Raw genomic sequence first — 22,902 nt, forward strand, 5'->3', positions numbered from 1 at the left:
TGTCTATTTTTCACTCATTCAGGGGTCTGCTTTTTGGCTTCCAACATGACTTCTAGTTATTTGATAGGCAATTTGGTTTAAGGCACTGATAAAGTGAATTCATATTTCAGGGCCCACAAAATGGAGGCCACAGCAATGACCCAGGCATTTCACAGATCTAAACCTGTTAGCCCACACAGGAAAGGCCTTGCTGTCAAGGAATCTTCATAGATAATCTTCCAACTCAGCTTTGGCTAGCTTACTTTACCCTGGAAAATAGGAACTGCTAAACTTATAAGGAAATGCCCGACCTCCTAGCCAATCACGCCCTGTAGCCTTTTCTAACAGTCTATAAAACTCCCCCTTGAAACAAGTAAGGAACAATAATAAAATTTAATTTTCTCCTTAAAAACAAAACAAAACAAAACAAAAACCCTCCCCATTGCCAGAAATCACTCAGAAAGGCTACTCTGAGACTTGTGAGGCGCTCCTCTGAGGGGCAGATTGTTTTCCCTTAAATAAAGGTCATCAAACTCAATACTAAATAGTTTTAGTTTGGTCATTTGACAATATTCATAGTGACATAGGGGGACATCAAGGGTAATTCATTAAAAATATATCTCAGAGGGGTGCCTGGGTGGCTCAATTGGTTAAGCTTCAGTCTCTGGTTTTTGGCTCAGGTCATGATCTCCCTGTTGGGCTTCACACTCAGAGGGAAAATGCTTGAGATTCTCTCTCCCTCTGCCTCTGCCTCTCCTCCTTTTTTCTCCCCTACTCCTTCCACTCTGCTATCCCACTGCTGGGTCACACCTGCACTCTCTCTTTCTCAAATAAATAAATAAAATCTTCCTTTTTAAAATGTTTTATTTATTTATTTGACAGACAGAGATCACAAGTAGGCAGAGAGGCAGGCAGAGAAAGAGGGGGAAACAGGCTCCCCAGCAAGCAGAGAGCCCAACATGGGGCTCGATCCCAGGACCCTGAGATCATGACCCGAGCTGAAGGCAGAGGCTTTTAACCCACTGAGCCACCCAGGCACCCCAATAAGTAAAATCTTAAAAAAAATATTTATATATTTTATATATATCTCAGACAGAGATGTGGATTTAACACTTTTCCATTATGTCTACCTGTTTTATATTCTATCCCTTTTTTTCTCTCTCCCCCCCCCTTTTTTTTAAGATTATATTTGAGAGAGAGAGTGGGGGGAGGGAGAGGGCGAAGCAGAGTCCCTGCTGAGCTAGCAGAAGGCAGCAGCTTACCTGCTTACCCTATTGAGCCACCCAGGTTCCCCGCCCCTCCTTTTTTTAAAATGAGTAAGCTCTACACTTAACTCATGACCCCGAGATCAAGAGTTGTATGCTCTATTGACTGAGCCAGCCAGGCACTCCCACTAGCTCTTTTAAAACAAGTCATGAGAAGTTGCATTAATTATCACTGGAAATTCAAAACAAAATTTGGACAAAATTAAATTGAAAAAATATTGAAATGTTATTTATAAATACATTTTAAAAAATCTAGTATCTATTTACTACACACTTACACTGGCATACTATGATGGGATTGGTAGGTAAATTTTTAACATAAGCCTATTCTAGGAGAAAAAAAAAAAGACTAGAGGCAAAGCTTTAAAAAATAAAGAATATTTAGTAAATGTTAATACTTCTACCCTTGAATTGTCCAATGCTGTTCCATTGTAATGTTCTCACTATCTGGCAGAGGAAAAAAAATAAAGATTATACATGCACGTGGAAAAAAAAAAAAGACATGATGTTTGTATTCTGAGATTGTCTTCTTTACATTTCCTCATGTGAAGTCTCAAACTCACATGAGGAAACAGACTGAAGTTAATACTACAGATTTATTCTTCGGAATATAAAATACAGAATAGAATAATTGAAACGTTCTTTTGGAAAGAAAATTATTAAGTATTCATGAAATTAATTTTGTGTTGTACATACTGCTGTCAGCAGCCCAAGAATGATGTCTAGAGCCATCGGGTCATACAACATTTCCAAGTGTCAGTGCTGGATGCTAGAATTTGGAATTTAATTTGGGACCAACTACTTGCATTTAAAGTCCTGCCAAATTCAACACATCCTTTTCTGGACTGAACACAATTTATTCCAGTTTGTAGTCACAGTAAATAGAGCATAAGCTGCAAAGAAAGTTCACAATCAACTATTTCTTATTTTGAAGAAATGATGGAGACAATAAAATATATTTAAGATGTTCTTGGCAACATGAAAGGTTAACAACCTTTTATTATCACCATTTATTTTTGAAAAACAAAGTCTCAGAATGACTGAAAAATAGAATTGAGAAAGTATAAGCTATATTAAGTTCTGCAGTTAAAGTGTGTCACTGAATCACTCCCTGCCTCAGTTTCCTTTTCTTGCAAAAAAATTCATTTTTAATGTTTAGAGAGGCACTCTGTCAAGATTCTGGCTGAGAGTTTGCATTTTTTAAAGCCTAAAAATTTTAGCTCTGCAGATTTAGATAGCTCTACCAAACATTTGCACAGCTGTTTGGAATCTGTAGAAATATGGTATCACATAGAAACATGCCCGTATGGCATTACCTTGTGACACACTAATGCCTCCTGACTACCTATTTCTAAACCTTTATTACCATTTGTATAGGTTATGCCTCCTCAGAGGGCTCCCCTGGCTTCAGGAAAACCTTATTCTATGTGAGAAAAGAAGCCTATAAATGCAACCCACCATCAATCATTATTTTTAAGGTCCTATATGGAATATAAAAACACACGCAGAGATGGATTCTAGGGAGCATAAGAAGGCTATCCTGGAGGGTCTTGTACAGTATTAAATCTGCGTCTTTTCTTAGGCCTGCGTGGGTTTCCTATTTTGTCTTGCTCCTCAGACTGTATTTGCCCTGATAAGAATTCCTCCCTGAAGCAAGAGCTTAGGTAGGGACCTGTTAAGCTGTTGGACACACTAAAGCTAAACAGAATAATAACAAATGTTGCAAATGCTGCAGTCAGGCACTGCGGCTCATTTCACACCCCACAAGGCTTAAGTCATGAATGGAGCCAGGTGGGATTAGTCTGAAAAGGGTTTCAGAGAAGGATGGACCTTCTTTTACAGATTGTTGGGAAAGCAAGGGATTGATTTGGCGGGGCAGAAGGTGGGGAGAGTGTTTGAATAGTCAGGGGAAAGGAGAATGAAAGGGATTTGAGGCAAAGGATGGCAAAACATCCTACTTAGAGTCAGGGCATGTGGGCAGTTGAGGAAACGGCATGACTGTATTGGACACATTTCAGCTAAAATTGCTTATTCCTTGACTACATTTATCACCTAGCAGTCCCCAACACTACCATAGCTTAGCAAATAGGTAAGCTGAATTATTTTTAGATTTTATGACCTCAACTCCTAAGATCTTGTGATACACAGAAGGGGAAAATATGCCAATAGAAAAATTTATTTTCGCCTAATCAATTCTCTTCCTTTGTAATAATAAGAAGAGAGAAATTAATGGTTCAGTCTGGTAGCTGTTCTGTATTATCCCACAGATGGAATGGTATTAGGAAGGAAACAAATTCCTGGCATTTCCTACCTCAAATGTGGCTGAGAGACTTAATAATACTTAAGAAAGATTGTCAGAAACAGGATCCTTATGGTGAACATCTTGGAATGTGGTCTTAATGCCTTGTACTATATCCTGGACTCATTTGCAACTACATTTTCTTAGCTGCCATTGGAGTTTATTTATTTTTGGATAAGAGGCATATGACATATACCTCTACATTTACTATGAGGTTTTTTCAGTGCACATATTTCTTTTAGTCCAAGTTTTTATTTAAATTCCAGTAGTTGGGGCACCTGGGTGGCTCAGTGCTTAGGTGTGTGCCTTTGGTTTAAGTTATGGTCTCAGGGTCCTGGGATCGAGCCCCTCATCAGGATCCCTGCTCCGTAGAGAAACTCCTTCTCCCTCTCCCTCTGCCTACTACTCTGCCTACTTGTGATCTCTCTCTCTGTCAAGTAAATAAATAAAATCATAAATAAATAAATTCCAGTTAGTTAACATACAGTGTAATACTAGTTTCAGGTGTAGAATTTAGTGATTCATCACTTACATACAACACCCAGTGCTCTTCACAGTAAGTGCCCTCCTTAATCCCCACCCCCCATTTAACCCATCTCTCCCACCTACGTCCCTCCCAGCAGCCCTCAGTTTGTTCTCTATAGTTAAGAGTCTGTTTCTTGGTTTGCCTATCTTTTCCCTGGCCCACATTCATTTGTTTTGTTCCTTAAATTCCACACATAAGTGAAATCATATGGTATTTGTCTTTCTTTAATTGACTTAATTTGTTTAGCATAGAACACTCTAGCTCCATCCATGTCATTGCAAATAGCAGGATTTCAACTTTTTATGGCTGGATAATGTTCCATTGTATATAAATGCTACCTCTTCTTTATCCATTCATCAGTTGATGGATATTTGGGCTTTTGCCATAATTTGGCTATTGTCGATAATGCTGTTATAAACATTGGGATGCATCAGTGCACGTATTTGTTCAATGCATTATTACTTTATAAGGACATGCATGGAAAACTTCCTTTAGAATTTAGTATCTCTGGGGCACCCAGGAGGCTCAGTCAATTAAACATCGGCCTTCAGCTCAGGTCATGATCCCAGGGTCCTGGGGTTGAAGCCCCACTTCAGGCTCCCTTCTCAGTGGGGAGTTTGCTTCTCCTTCTCACTCTGTTTTCCTCCTGCTCATAAACTCAATCTCTCTGAAATAAATAAATAAAATCTTAAAAAAAAAAAAAAAGAATTCAGTGTCTGTCTCCCCTATGGAACTGGGAGCATTTATCCTATATCATAATTAAAGTGATGCAATTTTTAACATTTTCTTTTTTGCACAGGTTTCCAGGAAACTCATGCACAAATACTAGTAATAGTTTTGTTCCTGTATGTCTTATAGATTTGCCTCTTTATTTCTTCAGACCTTATTTTCATCTACTATTCTATTAATATTATTGCATATACCCGTTGTTATTCACCTCAATTTCTTTTTTTTTTATTTGTTTATTTTCAGTGCAACAGTGTTCATTGTTTTTGCTACACACCCAGTGCTCCATGTAGTACGTGCCTTCCCTATTCCCCACCACCTGGTTCCTCAACCTCCCACCCCCCCACCCCTTCAAAACCCTCTGGTTGTTTTTCAGAGTCCATAGTCTCTCATGGTTCATCTCCCCTTCCAGTTTCCCTCAACTCCCTCTCCTCTCCATCTCCCCATGTCCTCCATGTTATTTGTTATGCTCCACAAATAAGTGAGACCATATGATACTTGACTTTCTCTGCTTGACTTATTTCGCTCAGCATAATCTCTTCCAGTCCCATTCATGTTGCTACAAAAGTTGGGTATTCATCCTTTCTGATGGAGGCATAATACTCCATCGTGTATATGGACCACATCTTCTTTATCCATTCACCCGTTGAAGGGCATCTTGGTTCTTTCCACAGTTTGGCGACCGTGGCCATTGCTGCTATAAACATTGGGGTACAGATGGCTCTTCTTTTCACTACATCTGTATCTTTGGGGTAAATACCCAGCAGTGCAATTGCAGGGTCATAGGGAAGCTCTATTCTTAATTTCTTGAGGAATCTCCACACTGTTCTCCAAAGTGGCTGCACTAACTTGCATTCCCACCAACAGTGTAGGAGGGTTCCCCTTTCTCCACATCCTCTCCAACACACGTTGTTTCCTGTCTTGCCAATTTTGGTCATTCTAACTGGTGTCAGGTGGTATCTCAATGTAGTTTTAATTTGAATCTCCCTGATGGCTAGTGATGATGAACATTTTTTCATGTGTCTGATAGCCATTTGTATGTCTTCATTAGAGAAGTGTCTGTTCTTATCTTCTGCCCATTTTTTGATATGATTATCTGTTTTGTGTGGGTTGAGTTTGAGGAGTTCTTTATAGATCCTGGATATCAACCTTTTGTCTGTACTGTCATTTGCAAATATCTTCTCCCATTTCGTGGGTTGCCTTTTTGTTTTGTTGACGGTTTCCTTTGCTGTGCAGAAGCTTTTGATCTTGATGAAGTCCCAAAAGTTCATTTTTGCTTTTGTTTCCTTTGCCTTTGGAGACATATCTTGAAAGAAGTTGCTATGGCTGATACCAAAGAGGTAACTGCCTCCTGTTTTCCTCTAGGATTCTGATGGATTCCTGCCTCACGTTGAGGTCTTTTATCCATTTCGAGTTTACCTTTGTGTATGGTGTAAGAGAATGTTCGAGTTTGATTCTTCTACATATAGCTGTCCAATTTTCCCAGCACCATTTATTGAAGAGACTGTCTTTTTTCCATTGAATATTTTTTCCTGTTTTGTCAAAGATTATTTCACCATAGAGTTGAGGGTCCATATCTGGGCTCTCCACTCTGTTCCACTGGTCAATGTGTCTGTTTAACAGACTAAGAAAGCCACTGATTTCTGTACATTGACTTTGTATCCTGCCAAGTTATTGAATTGCTGTATGAGTTCTAGTAGTTTGGGGGTGGAGTCTTTGGGGTTTTCCATATAAAGAATCATGTCATCTGCGAAGAGAGAGAGTTTGACTTCTTCCTTGCCAATTTGGATACCTTTTATTTCTCTTTGTTGTCTGATTGCCGTTGCTAGGACTTCTAATACTATGTTGAATAAGAGTGGTGAGAGTGGGCATTATTGTCGTGTTCCTGATCTCAACGGGAAGGCTGCAAGCTTTTTCCCATTGAGGATGATATTTGCTGTGGGTCTTTCATAGATAGATTTTATGAAGTTCAGGAATGCTCCCTCTATCCCTATACTTTGAAGCATTTTAATCAGGAACGGATACTGGATTTTGTCAAATGCTTTTTCTGCATCAATTGAGAGGACCATGTGGTTCTTCTCTCTTCTCTTATTGATTTGTTCCATCACATTGATTGACTTGCAAATGTTGAACCAACCTTGTAACCCAGGGATGAATCCCACCTGGTCATGGTGGATAATCTTTTTTAATGTGCTGCTGGATCCTGTTTGCTAGGATCTTGTTGAGAATCTTTGCATCCATATTCATCAGTGATATTGGTCTGAAATTCTCCTTTTTGGTAGGGTCTTTGCCTGGTTTGGGGATCAGGGTAATGCTGGCTTCATAAAAAGAGTCTGGAAGTTTTCCTTCTGCTTCAATTTTTTGGAACAGCTTCAGGAGAATTGGTGTTATTTCTTCTTTGAAAGTATGGTAGAATTCCCCAGGGAATCTGTCAGGTCCTGGGCTCTTGTTTTTTGGGAGATTTTTGATCACTGCTTCAATCTCATTACTAGATATCGGTCTATTCAGGTTGTCAATTTCTTCCTGGTTCAATTTCGGGAGTTTATAGTTTTCCAGGAATGCATCCATTTCATCTAGGTTGCTTAGCTTATTGGCATATAACTGTTGGTAATAATTTCTGATGATTGTTTCTATTTCCTTGGTGTTAGTTGTGATCGCTCCCTTTTCATTCATAATTTCTTTTGAAAAGGTAAGGTTATAAAGAAAGGAAGGAAATGAGAAAGAAGAAAGGGAATAGGAAAGGGAGGAAGGAAGCAACAAATCAGGAAGAATGAAAATAAGGGAAAGAAGAAGAAGGAAAAATTAAAGAAAGGGACAAAGAGTATATTCTATTTGCTCCTATCAATTTTATTCAAAATGGCTCCTGGTCTCATAGAATATATAGCATTATTTGTAGGTTGAGGGATTGGAAATAATTTTTAGACAGGAAATAAAATGAACAAGAAAACTTTTGTTATTCATCTCACAGGGCAAAAGTTTTCTCCTGTTCTCAAGTAGTTCTGTTTTAGAATATAGAAAATTCCTCACAAATAGCATGATCTAAGGATTCTAGTCCTTTATCTGATATGTCATTCACAAATATCTTCTCCCATTCCATAGGTTCCCTTTCAGTTTTATTGATTGTTTCCTTTGCTGTGCAAAAGATTTTATCTTTATGAAGTCCCAGTAGTTCATTTTTGCCTTTGTTTCCCTTGCCTTTGGAGATGCATCTAGCAAGAATTTGCTGCGGCTGAGGTCGAAGAAGTTGTTACCTGTGTTCTCCTCTAGGATTTTGATGGATTCCTGTCTCACATTTAGGTCGTTCATCCATTTTGACTTTATTTTTGTGCATGGTGTGAGAAAGTAGTCCAGTTTCATTCTTCTGCATTTGGCTGTCTGCACTTTTTGTTAATTAACTTGAATTTAAATAAAACAAACAAGCAAGCAAACAAACAAAAAGCCTCCTCAAAAACCAGGATCTAAGGAAATGATAAAGGATATTGGCTTGCATGTAATGGATTGAGTAAAAAACAGTTTTTGAGTTAAAAAAAAAAAGTCTGTACCAGACTTTTATAGACCAAATAGCTATATGTTGTAGAAAATTTATTGGTAGATGATTCACAGTTGTGCCAAACATAAAAGATATTTTCTTACTCTGTTATATGTATGATTATAGTCTCAACAGTTTCCTTGCCACATAAATCTCTCTGGGGTTACAAAATATCCATTAGAGTAGAAGTCAAAATAAGAATTAAAGACAGTGAGAATTCTCCCTGAATTGTACCAATGTGAATATGACATTTCATATAAAAGAGTCTCTTAATTCCCAATAATTTGTTTTCAAATTCTTAGTGAGAGAAATCAGGAATGCATTTTTCAGAGAAAGCAATAATACCAGGGTGTGGTTGGTGAAAACCAAGCAGCAGATTTTTTTTTTTTTTCCTTTTTAATGATGTCCTTCTTACAGAGATTTCTTTAAGCTCTCTACATTTGTTTTGATCTACTGGACAAGAAAGTTTTCTTTCTTTTTTTTTTTTTAAGAGAAGCCAAAATAGACTGGTGTCAGAAAGACAAATTAAGGAGTTCCCTGGATTAAGTCAGAGATGGTCCTCAAGCTGCTTTCAATTAAAAAAAAAAAAAAGACGGGCAACTGGGTGGCTCAGTGGGTTAAAGCCTCTTCCTTCAGCTTAGGTTATGATCCCAGGACCCTGGGATTGAGACCCTGGGATCGAGATCCGCATGGAGCTCTGACATGGGACTCTCTGCTCAGCAGGGAGCCTGCTTCCTCCTCTCTCTGCCTACCTCTCTGTCTACTTGTGATCTCTGTCTGTCAAATAAATAAATAAAATCTTTTAAAAAATTGGAAAAATATTAGAGTTATGGTTTGTATATTGGGTAAATGATGAACATTTTGCTTGGTCAATTAAACCAAGCAAAATACAATTTTTCCACTACCTTGCCCACAACCTGCCCCCACCACATCTCACCCTAGGAAGGTAGCTAAGAATATGATAAAAATTTTCCTTTGGTGCTACATTTTCAAATTAGAAATTAAAAATAATAGAAAATAGTATTTAACTATTTCTTTGTGAAGTTAGCAAATACCAAAACAAATTATTTAACGTAGAAGTTAGTAGTTAAATTTTTTCTACTATCCCTGTACCTTATCTTTGTTGTTTTGTGTTAAAGCTTTTCCTACATAGTTGAAAATGTGGAGACAATGACAGGAAGTATGGACAAGAGCAGGAAAACTTCTTATCTACCAATTTTAAAACTACTATGAAACACAGGTTCTATTTTCAGTTTTCCAGGACCCAGTGTTTAATCGTGGATACAAATCTGTGGTGGTGCCTATAGAGGATATTACATCATTAATGCTCTGGTTATTTGGAAAGCTAATAAAAACAACATTTTACCCCCAACTCCCCTGCAGTTTCAAAACACCTCTGAAATGGAAGAAGTAATTCCATTTCTTATTTTGGATTGGGAATGAGAGACTCAACCTGAGACTTTTCACATTTGAACTGAAGGTATCTTGCATAGGATTATTATAGGATTTAAAAATTAACAGCAGCTCCTCATAAGCAGCCTAATAGGGGCATGTATACTCAACTCTATCTTTAAGACGTTAGTATTTCCTAAATTCTGTGAAGCTGTACAGACTTGATGACTTGTAGTTTTTAAATGACTTAGCAAGGCAAGTCAACCACATAGTTCATTTATTGGGTTAGTAACGAGGTAGGGTGCTTTCCTAGGAAATGTTTTAAAAATCACTACCCTAAATTTCTTTAACATTTATCCTTGCACTGCTGTAAAATGTTTTCTTTCATACTTTGGTCAGGGACATGAAAGTGTTATTTTTTTTTTTTTTGAAAGTGTTATTTAAAGTACTTTTTTACTTATGCATGCTATAAATGGCAGAGAATGAAAATGTTTCATTTAAAAGAGGGAAGGCTGATGAAATCTGCCTCACATGATTTACTAGAGTCTTTGGGGAATTGCATTTTGTACCCTATCTGCATAAATAATCTTGAGAGACTACAGTGCCTTTTTAATAAATTGACTCCTAAATTACTTTCCACTGTACCAAACACATCATTTTAAACTCACTAAGTTTTCTTTCGGTTACTATGCGCCCGTCTAGACACATTCTCATTAAGGCTATAACTTTCTTTCAATTACTAGAGCAATACAGAGACTATTTTATAAGTGTAGCCCCAAAGATTAAAGTCTTTGCAGAGATTACCTGACTCATTTCTGAAGAAAGCAAGTGCCCGAACTTCATCAAAAATATTGTATCTAAGGCAGTGGGATTTGCCTGTACACACTAAAACATCTAGTTCTTTGTCCCTGTCTCCTGCTGGAAGGACTGTGACTCATAGGAAATGAGGTCAGTGAACCAGAGAGTATAAAATCTGACTGGAAGAAACATGTAAATAGATAGTACACAGTTGTGTGGGATTGCCTGTCATTCACTCAGCTCAACTTGTTTTCTAGAATGCCTTCCCTGACATGCCTGAAGTGAGTGGGTCTCCTCTAGGACATTGTATTTATCATGTTACATTGTCATTATCTTTTTATGTGTCTGTTCCCACCATATTTAAAGCAAAAACCATGTTTGACCCATCCGTGGGACAGACACAATATCTTTGTAATGCTTAAATTTCAAAATAATACATTTTATTAGCAACTGTTTAAAAGTAATAAAGATATTTTCCTTTTTAATACACTTTTTCATGCAATTGTAGGAATCACCAAAGTATTTCATTCAAATTTTAAAAACTTCTGTCAGTGAAGATATTGATATTTTGATCTCTATAAATGATTCATCTTGACCCCATATGTCCTCCAGGAAACTCTTCAGTTAAGATTCACAACCAGAATGAAAAAAAGAACCTCCTGTGTCTATAACCATACAATGATGCCTAGATAGATGCTGAACTGGAACACAAGCTCCATCATCCAGAGTATGTGGATTCATCACTTGTGGAAACAAGCTCAAGTTACCAATCGCCTTAGCTTAATCTTTACTAAATTCCTGAGTCTATAAAACAATTCCTAAGAATTACTGACAAATTCAGTAGTGAAAGCAAATGACTTCCTAGGGGCTCACTTGTGTGAACTTACTATTGAACTAAAATCAACATTAAAGTAGGAATCTGGAATCAATGCCACTTATCCTGTGCTTTTCTTGAAGTGAGGATAAATAAACAACTTTCAGTTTCAACGTTTTGTTGACCCTTCATCAAAAAAACATTATTCCCTCTACAGCTTACCTTTCTCCAAGCCTCTTTTTTTTTTTTTTAAATATTTTATTTATTTATTTGACAGAGAGAGAGGTCACAAGCAGGCAGAGAGAGAGAGGGAGAAACAGGCTCCCCACTGAGCAGAGAGCCCGATGCGGGGCTCGATCCCAGGACCCTGAGATCATGACCTGAGCCGAAAGCAGAGGCTTAAACCACTGAGCCACCCAGGCGCCCCTCTCCAAGCCTCTTTATGTCACAAAGTTTCCCATGTTGAAAGAATTTTTGTTAGAATACAAGCTATAATGTATTATAGAAACTAATATATATAAAGTGCAGGAAGTCTCCGTTTAATGCATATAAATCAAATTGAGGATTATTTACATAAAGGGTGATAAAGCTCACATCTCCCTTTGCTCTTTAAGGAATTTGATTTCCTGATGAGGTTGACATCACTTGAATGAGGCTTATAGCTGGAGAGTTCACATTCTGAATGAACAGCATTTTAGGAAGTAAAGGAAGTCAAGAACTCTCAATTCAAATTGCAAGAAATTATGGGGCATTTCTGACACTCTGAATGGGAACTCAGCACATTCTCCTATGGTATAATGCCTATATGTGGTGGTTAGGCACTAAATTGGTATTAATATACAATGTAACTTTCCCAGTCTACTAGAAATTAAATAGCCATTATAGATTACATCAAGACCTATGGTTATTTCTAGTGGGAAATATGTCTTGGGTTTAAAAAATTAACATTTTGAAATAAATTTTGAAAATCTGTTTATAGCATGAAGACTATATGATTATTAGCTAGAAAGAAGGGCCCCATATAAAGAAAGAAATCAATTACCTTTGATTTTGATGAACTAGGAACAGTTGAGATAATTGTCAAATGCTGAGGGTATTTGTGGATGTTGAATTTTTCACTTTATACCAAATTTTTAGGATGTATTAGAAAATCACTCCCCATCAGGACAGAAGGAAAATGATAATGATTTATAGTTGAACAACTTTGGCCATTTAAATAGCTAGATATCTCTATTTTATATGCACATATATTTCTATGTAATGAATAATTTATTGCTTTAAATATGTTTTTTAATATCTATTTTTTGAGACAATCATAAGTTTGAATATTAGCATTCAGTAATGGATAAAATAGTCATAGTTTCTATATTTATAGATTTTATCATTTAATATGACAGGACAGATTAGCAAATAATATAGTACAATAAGTGATAAAATAACCATCCATGATCTAATATGGTTAAATTTCCCAAATCATGAACACCAAAGAACCAGAATGCTAAATTAAAGTTGACTATACAACTTAAAAGAAGATTAACACTATGATTTCCTTTTATTATAAAGCTCATTACTTTTGAGTTTGATGGGAAAGTAAAATAAAGTGAATATGGTGAACTTGTATTTTTGAGCTAATATATTATGAAAGACTGGAACTATAACAAATTTTAGGTTCATCATTAATATGGAATTATCACTTTCATTATGCAACTTCAAAAAATCTTGACATTTTGTATACCTTTTCTCACAGTAATTATACTGCTACAGATTTTCCAAAGAAATTATTGTGGAAATGTTGCAAAGATATAGCAATTGCATGTTCTCTAAGGACCTGTGTGGTTAGTGATATATAATAAATAATATCTATATCTATATCTATCTATATATATGGCATATATCGGTGATATAGTATAACACAAAATATTTCATTTTCTTTGATAATCTATAGAAAATATGTAATGGCATGAAAAATGTTGTGTAAGTCAGCTATAAAACAGCAAAATGTAACATTTTGTATGATTTTATAAGACATTATTTTTATATACTTACATTTATATCATATTTATAAAAAGGTTATTAACACTGGTTGTTTTGAAGTGTTTTTTGAAAATGGTGTTACTCAAGATTTTTATTTTCTTCCTTTTGCTCACATGTATTTTCTAAATTCATAACTGCCATGAATTTAAAAATGTCTTCATAAACCCAATTCAGTATCAATAAAAAAGTTTGAGAATCTCTTAAAACAGAGCTGAGTAGAATTACTTACCCTAGTCCCAGCAGCTGACAGACATCATTTGATATCTGGGTGGTCCAGTTGTCAGCACAAGCTACGTGCCATGTACTCAGGATTCTGAACTGCACCAAACCATTGTTGTTCAGTGTGCCATTGAAAAGACGCACTAAAGAGATTTGATCACACAGAAGGTCATTTTGACCTAAGTCGTTAAAAGTAAATCATGGACTCTAAACAACATGTGTTGGGACGCCTGGGTGGCACAGTGGTTTTAGCATCCGACCCTTGATTTTAGCTCAGGTCATGATCTCAGGGTCCTGAGATGGAACCTGCCAAGCTCTGCACTGGGGGTGGGGCCTGCTTAAGATTCTCTCTCTTCTCCTCCCTTTGCCCCTCCTTCTTCCTTGCTGCTCTCTCTCTCTCCCAAAACAAACAAACAAACAAAAAAATAGTAAAGTACATATGTAATGTTCTTAACATTTAGAGTTTAGAGATTGATTGTAATTTTTAAGAGTACGTTAGAAGGCCTAAATCGAAAAATACATATTTGAAAGACTTAACATTGCTCTTTCATATAACTATAAAAATGGAAAAGACAGATATATGGAAGTTTATTGCATATAATACAGCAAATAAAAAGAAAATAAAGGTATTGGTGAGGAGCATGTCTTACAAACTTAACTTCTAAAAGAAGGAAAATTCAAGTTCAGAAACAACTTCAAGTATTTTTTTTCTCTACTTCCTTCCCTAGAAACTATTTTCTTTGGCTTTGTTCTTTTGTTGATTGGTTTCCATCTTCTTCCCCGCCATCTTACAAGCATTTTGCATGCAGTATAAAGGCTATGAGTGGCCAGGTAGGGACTGGGCCAAGTTGAGTGAGTTTATCAAACAGGTGAAATATGAGCAATGATAGTTTCACCACAAACACCATACTGTAATTCTGTAATTAATGTTATTGTTTACAGGTTTTTTTTCCTATTCTGAGAAAAATAAAAGCATTGACTTTAGAATCAGACAGACTTAAGTTGAAAAGGCAACTCTAGCCCTTACTAGGTATGTGATCTTTGGCAGCCACTTAACTTCAAGCCTCAGGTTTCTCATGGCTAAAAAGAGCTAATTCTTATGATGTTAAGATTGCTTTACAGTGCTCAGTTATAGCGTGGGACACATAATAAGTAGCATTAAACATTTGCTTAGAAATAAAAGCAAGACATAGTAAAAGTAGCCATTGCTCATCACGTTATAGAGATCTATAAGTGGGCTAGATTACAGACTCAACAAAGCAGGAAGAGTAGGTATGGAAGAACCAAGAATGCAAAAGAGCAAGTCTAACATAGTTCCAAGTAAACATGAGGGTGTCTCGTAGGCAGGCAGTGGGCAGGGCATCATAGTCACTAAGGGCAGTGCTAGAGGGCCTGTAGGCCACTGACTCTCTGTGGTGTTTCATGCTTTCTATGTGAATGTGGGTTTCCTAGACTGAAAATTACTAAATGTAGTCAAATGTAAGTAGACAAATAAACAAAAACAAAACAAGGGTCTGAGCATTAACTTTTCTCCTAACCAGAATGGCATTGGAAGAGCTGAAATCACTGAGGGAAGATCATCCCCAACAGCACCAAAACACATCCTGATAAACACATTCCTAATCTTTCTTTTTACATTTGTAGACTCCAAATGTAAAGGCTAAAGTGACAAAAGTGTTCTCCTCAAAATAGAACATACCGCAATGGGCTTCATCTGAACCATCCTTACAGTGTAGAAGACCGTCACAGAGATTCACCAGTGGAACACACTCTCCATTCTTACACTGAAAATAGTCTTCCTTGCAGGGCTCTATGGAGAGAAAATATTTATCTATAGGGTGAAGAGAGACAAATAGATAAACCTATAATATCCATCCCTTTCTACCTCTTTACACATCAGCCTTCTACAGCGGTGCATGGTTGAGCTAGATTTAATATCAGGTAAGACTATATACACTTAGTTGCTCAGAATACCTCTGCAAAAGCAGTGTCAAAGCCAGAGACGTGGCTTGAGAAAAGTGTGGAAAAAACCTTAGGCATCTTTGTAGCAGAGCACAGAGCAGTTCCAAGAGATGGCTGAGAGGTTTAGGATACACCTCTCCCTCAAAATCTCTGTTAGTCTCTTCAATAAACTCGTCCACCCCAAATGAACATAGAAACATACATTGGAATGTTACAGAAGCATAAGAACATCTATTGATTTCACCATCCAAATGATACATCCAAACCCATATTATGAAGAAATGTGGAAGTTGTCTTTGGGTGGGACCAAAGCTGGACCAGGCTGGAAACAGTGAGCTCATGGGTCTGGGGGGGAAAAGTAGTCACAAAGAAAAGGAAACCCTGCATCAGCAGTAATTTGTGAGGAGCTTAAAGATGGAGCTCCAAACAAAGTAAATCAGGGTTAGAGTCGAGCATGTGATTGGCAGGTGAAGAATCAGAAGACAAATGAAGAGGCTGGACAAGGAAGGAACTGAATGGATCTAGAGGCAGTTGGTGGTTTCCAGAATTTGAGTGGTGCAAAAATAGGCCTACAGGAAATATTCATTGTTGGAGGAAAGTGGATACTGCTCTTTCCTTGAACTGTTTGATCTTACAGGGTTTTGCTCAAGGCAAGTGGAGTTTGCTCCCTCAACATGATTTCTAAGTGTGGCTTGGAAGGGATAGCTACATGGCAATACTAGGATCTCCGTTGAAGGCCACATGGGATTTGGCTTCCCTGAGAAGGGAGATAGTGGTTGGGTATGGAGAAGCTTGGTGTTCCTTCCCCTACGTTGTACAAGGATGATTATAATGGGGAAGCAAAAGCATTTGATAAAAATAAGGAAACCTATATTTTTAAATCTAATATGGGTATTAATCATAAAGTATTATGTTGTTATTAAGGAGATACAATTCATGTTGAAGTTGTTTCAGAACTGAACTGTATTAATCTCCATATGGACTTTCTCAATTTATGATGATCAAATGAAATGTCACTTGAGAGGAATTATTCTTGTAGTTTTAAAAATAGGTTGTAGCCCTGAATCTGAGAGTATTGATAAGTACTGTTACACTCTAAAAATAGATACCAAATGTAGACATACAACACTTACTAAAAAAGGTATCAAAATTGGTGTAGTAATTACCAATACCCATCACCTATTTCCAGCAATATACATATATAGAGAGAGGATTAGCTTTTTTCTTAAAAAAAATGCATAATGTCCTTGAGGAAGAGGATTTTCAAGTGCAAGAGGGGAAGACGGTGCCATCCAGCACACCAAGTGAGGGAAGCTCCAATACAATAATTCATATGAGTTGCCTTAAAGGAGGAAGGCCATCAATCACTCATCACCTGAAATTTTTTTATACTAAAGAATCACAGAGTGTGGTACTTCCATGAGGTTAATGCAAGAGCTTTCAGATTTTCTTTCAACTCATATGTGTGTGTAACAATTAAATACCCTTATTCTCTTCTGTTCTTTTCTATTCTATTCAACTCTGAATTTTTATTTATTCTATTTTATTCCATTTTATAATAAGAAATGCTGGTCAAAACCAGATAATTTGATTTCATGGTCAGCTTTTTAAAAAATATCAGGCAAAACTGAAATATAGTGAATAACTTCAAAGGAGGTGGTGACTTTAGTTTCTTAAAGTTTGTGGGCATATAGCTGTACAAATAAAGATTTATGTTCACATCCGGTGTAATGAATTTAAAGTCAGAAGTTAGTCTAGAACTTCCCTTGATGGTAATTAGGGGCCAGGAGAAAGGATGGCAGTAGAAATAACCTGAATTTTCTCCATATGGAAAAGTGCATGGCCTTCCTTTTGACCAATGGACACTGGGAAATTGAGTGACAGCTGCCATATAGGACAAGGAGCCTCCAACAAAAGTGGAGATAGAAGCTGGGGTGGGGTTGGATTAGCTGCTGAGTAAGGCTAGAGGAGATAGTCTAGGAAGAGTACTACTCATGCCAAGAGTGCAGTGGTCCTGGGGAAAGGGATAGGAGAGGAATGTTCCAAAGAACCCACAGTTCTGTTCTACAAAAGGGCTAGCATTTGGCCAGGAACCACTGCTAGCCAAAAGAAAAATACAGTGGTGATAGAATTTTCCTGTTTGCCTCTCCTTGGACACTATAGTTATAGCAAGATGGAAGGGAAAGGGGTGGGAAATGAGTCAAAGGCAACATTTCTACTCTTCTCTACCTTAAGCTGTTAGGCTAAGTTTTGTACCAGAACTGGGAGATAAAAGAAACTTTGAACTAGACTATATTAAAGTTTTGATGCTGTACTTGACATTACATCTTAATATCTAGAAGTGAGTCTTAATTACCCAGTTAAGAAAATTTAATACCTAATGTAACTGGGAGAGTGAAGAGATCTGTCTGAAATATCCAGGGGCTAAAGGGAGATTTGAAATAAAGTAGGTGGAGAAAAAGAAAGCTTTTTCTGTTTATACTCTTGTTGAATCCATTCTTTTTTAAAATGAATATACAGGGGTGCCTGGGTGGCTCAGTGGGTTAAGCCTCTGCTTTCAGCTCAGGTCATGATCTCAGGGTCCTGGGAGCCAGGAGCCTGCTTCCTCCTCTCTCTCTCTGCCTGCCTCTTTGCCTACTTGTGATCTCTCTCTCTGTCAAACAGATAAATAAAATCTTAAAAAAAAAATGAATATAGTTTACCAACTGAAATATCCATACACCTTCTTTACATGCCTGGCATAAAGTGGGAAATCCGTAGTATCTGTTAAACATTAAGTGAATTAACTTGTGTTAAATGAGCAATATACCTCAAAGATCAAAATGAACCCTAGTAACAGAGTTGACGTAATATAAAGCAATCTTTAAAAGTATGATTTCAAAGAAATACTTTTTTTAAAATTGAACAATTGATTCGCTAATGGTGGCTCTATTGATTTGCAAAACAGAAACTGATTCTATAAATTATGAAGATAAAATACGCTTGTTTATGTTTGAATGGTGGCTTAAACATAAGCTCTGGAATCTTATGACCTTGGTTTGATCTGCAATTTAGCCATTTTCTTTATGCTTATTTTCAACCTTGAGCACCTAAATTACTCTTTCCAAGCCTTAGCTTCTTTGACTGTGTAATGGGAATAAAGACTATTATGTCTTAGTGTATACTGAGAGTCAGTTTAAAAAAAAAAAAAAAAAGTAATGTATTTGGGAGGCACCTGGGTGACTAGGTTGGTTAAGCATCTGCCTTTGGCTCAGGTCATGATCCCAGGGTCCTGGGATCGAGCCCCACTTCAGGCTCACTGCTCAGTGGGCATCCTGTTCTCCCTTAGCTCTGGGTTCCTGTTCTCTCTCTCAAATAAATAAATAAAATCTTAAAAAAAAAAAAAAAGAAATGTATTTGGTATACCAGTATGGATATATTGAATGTTCAATGAATAATATTCTGGACAGGAAAAGGTGTAACATTTTGAAAGCATCCCTTTCATTGATTTTTTAAAAAATATTTTATTTATCTATTTGACAGACAGAGATCACAAGTAGGCAGAGAGAGAAGAGGAAGCAGACTCCCTGCTAAGCAGAGAGTCCAATGCGGGGCTCAATCCCAGGACCCTGAGATCATGACCTGAGCTGAAGGTAGAGGCTTTAACCCACTGAGCCACCCAGGCGCCCCCTCATTGATATTTTAAATTAACATTCTCACTCCCATGTCCAGTTGTGCTACTTTCCTCCAGATAATCATATAAACAACAAGAAAGCATCCTTAATCTTTTCCTCTGGGTCTCTTAAAACAATAATTAGAGTTGTTTATACTTTATTTTAAACTTTGAAGCTTTGCAACAAAAATTTAAGACACATTAATAAAAAAATATTTTAAGGAGGACATGGCTGGTCTGGTTGTTTCTCCAAATCTCTACCTCAATGAGAGAAGTATGTTACATATATCAACTATAATACTATTAGGGATGTTCTTGCAAATGTAATTATCGATTTGTTTCACAAACACATATGTTTTAACCAGATTAGTGAGATGATAAATGGGTGAAGACAACTGCACATTCTACAGGCAAGCATTAATATTTTACTGATTTTATATTTTATTTCTCCACTATTAATTTTCCTTTAAAAAGCAAGAAGGCTCAAAATTAGGTACACATGTGTTTGTATTTGTATATTCTATTTTAAATCTATACTTTGATATATATTATGTTTATTTAAAAAGTTGACAGCCTAATTACATATCCATGATTAAATATCTTACTAGAGAATATTAGTCACCATGAGTTATTTTTAAATTATCTCATTACTTTGTTTTCATAGCTTGTTAAAATCATTATGTAAAAATGAGTTCTCAATGGCAACAGTTTAATCATAGATAAGTTTATTGATAATTTTACTCCTTTACTAGTGTCATCAGGCTATATTTATTTAGTAAAGCACATATTTGCTGAATGGAAATTTAAATTTCTGAATGAAAATATGAATGAACACATGTATAAAGATCTGAAAATTGTGATTTATTTTTGCACTGTGGCCTGAAGCTGTTGAGGTTATACTCTACAAGTCTAGAAAAAATTAATAATAGTAACTTGCTTCCATAAAATAGAACGCATACAATGAAAAAATGCTGAATGGGGCAAAATGATCTATTGTTCCTGCACCGAGTAGAAATTATAAAATGTGGAGAAAGTGTGAATAACTCTTTCAAAATTTTCCTTACATGCATGAACTGGATTCTGATTCTTTGCAACATATAGCAGTTCAGCTTCATTAAGAAGTCTTTAATCCAAAGTGTAACTCTCTGTGGCCTCTGAAATCTTACGTCCAATCATTTTATGCCCATAGTGAGAGAGGGAAGAAGAAATATTGCTAAGAATTGAATTTTCCCATCTTCTTTTTATGAAGTCTCCAGTAGCCCTGCCTCATTTAGTCAACATATGCTTGGCTTTAAATGGAATGGAACTGAATTGATCTCTAAGGCACATGCCACAAAATCTGGGGAGGGCTCTAAACCCCTAAATGTAATCAGCTGCCACTTCCACAGTTGCCTGATAAGCACTATTGAATTCCAAATTAAGACCCTGAGTATCAGAAAAGAGCAATGAGGGGACGTTTATGGGAGACAGATCTTAATAAATTTATATTTCATAAACTCTAGTTTAATTTACAAGGAAATGCTAAAAATAGGACAAGGAAAGGAGATACAAAAATATGCTATACGATTGTTTTATATTTCAGTTGAATGCATTTGAAGGTGCCCTTAAAATATCTCAAAAGATAAATGAAGTGCATAAATGCTGAAAATCTGTGATATCCCTTCTATATTTCTTTCTAAAATGATCCTCAAAGCAGGGCACCATATAAACAGCTAAGTGTGCTCAACCTCTCTTTCCATTACCAGCTTGATTATCTTCCAGTGCCAATTCCCTGTTTCTATAATTGCTTTTCAGTTTTTTGGTGTAAAAGTCCCGCTGGGAGAAGATTGTGCTGATGACGACTCATTTTCTCATTATGATGACTCCATTTTCTACTCTGCAGCAGCATCTGTCCTGTGTCCAGGAGTGTTGGGAAAGCACATTTCCAGAATATTCACTCCACAATGTTGGTCATGGAATCCTCCATTCAAGCTTCAATCAGGAATTCTCTCTAAATGTTTTATTTCTTGAATAACATAATCATAATAATTGCAATCTAGCAAATGGGTAAACAAATATGAACAACCCCCTACACTAAAAACTTGGGATTTATTTCATATTAGAAGTAATAGATTGTGCTCTTTGGGCTTTTTACTGTGAAGAGAATTGCTTATGATATTTTTCAAAATCCTTGTATTTATCCCATAAAAACCTACTAAAAACCAGAAACTGTAATATTTTTGTTGGAAGAAATTTATTGTTGTATTCCTTTTTGTGATCTATTCTTTCTACCTTTTTCCTCTGTCCTCATTTAAGTTTTTTTTTTTAAAGACTTACATTTCTCTAAAGTTTTGTATCAAAGTGATTTCTTTTTTGCAGATGGTGGGATGCCCAATAATTATTCCAATTGTTCAGATTTATGAAAAAAATCACTTTTGGTTAGAGTTAGTTTTTTTTTATCTCATTAGTTCAGTTGGTTTTATAGTTCATCTTCATTTCTTTAAAAATAAACTTCTTTCCTTATCTATTTATTTATTTATTTATTTTCTTCCCATTGCTAAGAATTTGACTTTTTTAGATTCCACCTATGTAATATCATGTAGTATTTGTCTCCTTCTGACTTATTTCACTTAGCATAATGCCCTCAAGTTTTATCCACATTGTCACAAATGACGGGATTTCCTTCTTTCTCACGGATGAATAGTGTTCCACTGAATATAATAAACCACATCACCTTTATCCATTTATCTATAGATTGACACTGAGGTTGTTTCTATATCTTAGCTGTTGTAAATAACACTTCAATGAACATGGAAGTACAGGTATCTCTTCGAGATTCTGACTTCATGTCTTTTGGATTCATATCCAGAAGTAGGATTGCTGGATTACATGGTAAGCCAAATATTAAATTTTGTGGAACCTTCATAATGTTTTCCATAGTGGCTGTACAAGTTTGCATTGCCATCCTCAAATCCTCACCAACGCTTGTTATTGATTACTTGTCTTTTCAACAATAGTCATTTTAACAGGTGCAAGTTGATATCTCATTGTGGTTTGGATTTGCATTGCCCTAATGATGAGTGATGTTGAGCATCTTTTCATGTACTTTTTGGTAATTTCTATATCTTTTTTGGAAAAAAATTATTCAGTTCTCTTCTTTTTTTTTAAAAATTCAGATTGTTTTTTAATTAAGCTTTTTATTTTAATTCCTGTATAGTTAACATACTTTGTTGTATTAGTTTCAGGTGTACAATATAATGTTTAAAAAATATAATACTTTTTTAAAAAGTTCTTTCTATGACATCACTCTTTGAAAAAGTTTGGGAAGCTCTCTTCTCCAGCAGAGTAGGTATTAGGTATTTTCTTACACCTACTTTAAGACACTTGGAAGAATTAATTCTTTTGCATTCAAATAATAGATGATAGATGCCAAATAGATGATATTGATGCCCATACATTAAATTATCCACAAAATCTCAGAAATATCACTATATTGTCTGTATTTATCATTAAATGAGTAATATATAAAGCTGATTTGATTTTTTAAAGATTCATTTATTTATTTGAGAGAGAGAGATGAGAGAGGCAGAGGGAGAGGGAGAGAATCTCCAGCAGACTCCTGAGAGTGGAACCCAACACAGGGCTGGATCCCATGACCCTGAGATCATGACCTGATCAGAAATCAACAGTCTGTTTAACCTCCTGAGCCACCCAGGTGCCCCAAAGCT

At 36.3% G+C, this 22,902-nt stretch overlaps 1 protein-coding gene across 2 annotated transcripts in view; it reads right to left on the bottom strand.

The window, feature by feature from the left end:
- Positions 1-22,902, bottom strand: part of TMPRSS15 (transmembrane serine protease 15) — a 118,019-nt gene that overhangs the window by 27,179 nt on the left and 67,938 nt on the right. The window contains exons 18-19 of one of the 2 annotated variants that reach the window (XM_046003930.1): positions 15,281-15,391; positions 13,592-13,724 (exon numbers count right to left, since the gene is read on the bottom strand). In XM_046003930.1, the coding sequence (XP_045859886.1) occupies positions 13,592-13,724; positions 15,281-15,391 (244 nt within the window). Of the gene's footprint in view, positions 1-13,591; positions 13,725-15,280; positions 15,413-22,902 lie in introns of both variants that reach the window. The other variant, XM_046003929.1, reaches the window with a different exon arrangement.

Source organism: Meles meles, chromosome 4 (genome assembly GCF_922984935.1).
Source record: "Meles meles chromosome 4, mMelMel3.1 paternal haplotype, whole genome shotgun sequence".
In the NCBI taxonomy this organism is placed as follows: domain Eukaryota; kingdom Metazoa; phylum Chordata; class Mammalia; order Carnivora; family Mustelidae; genus Meles; species Meles meles.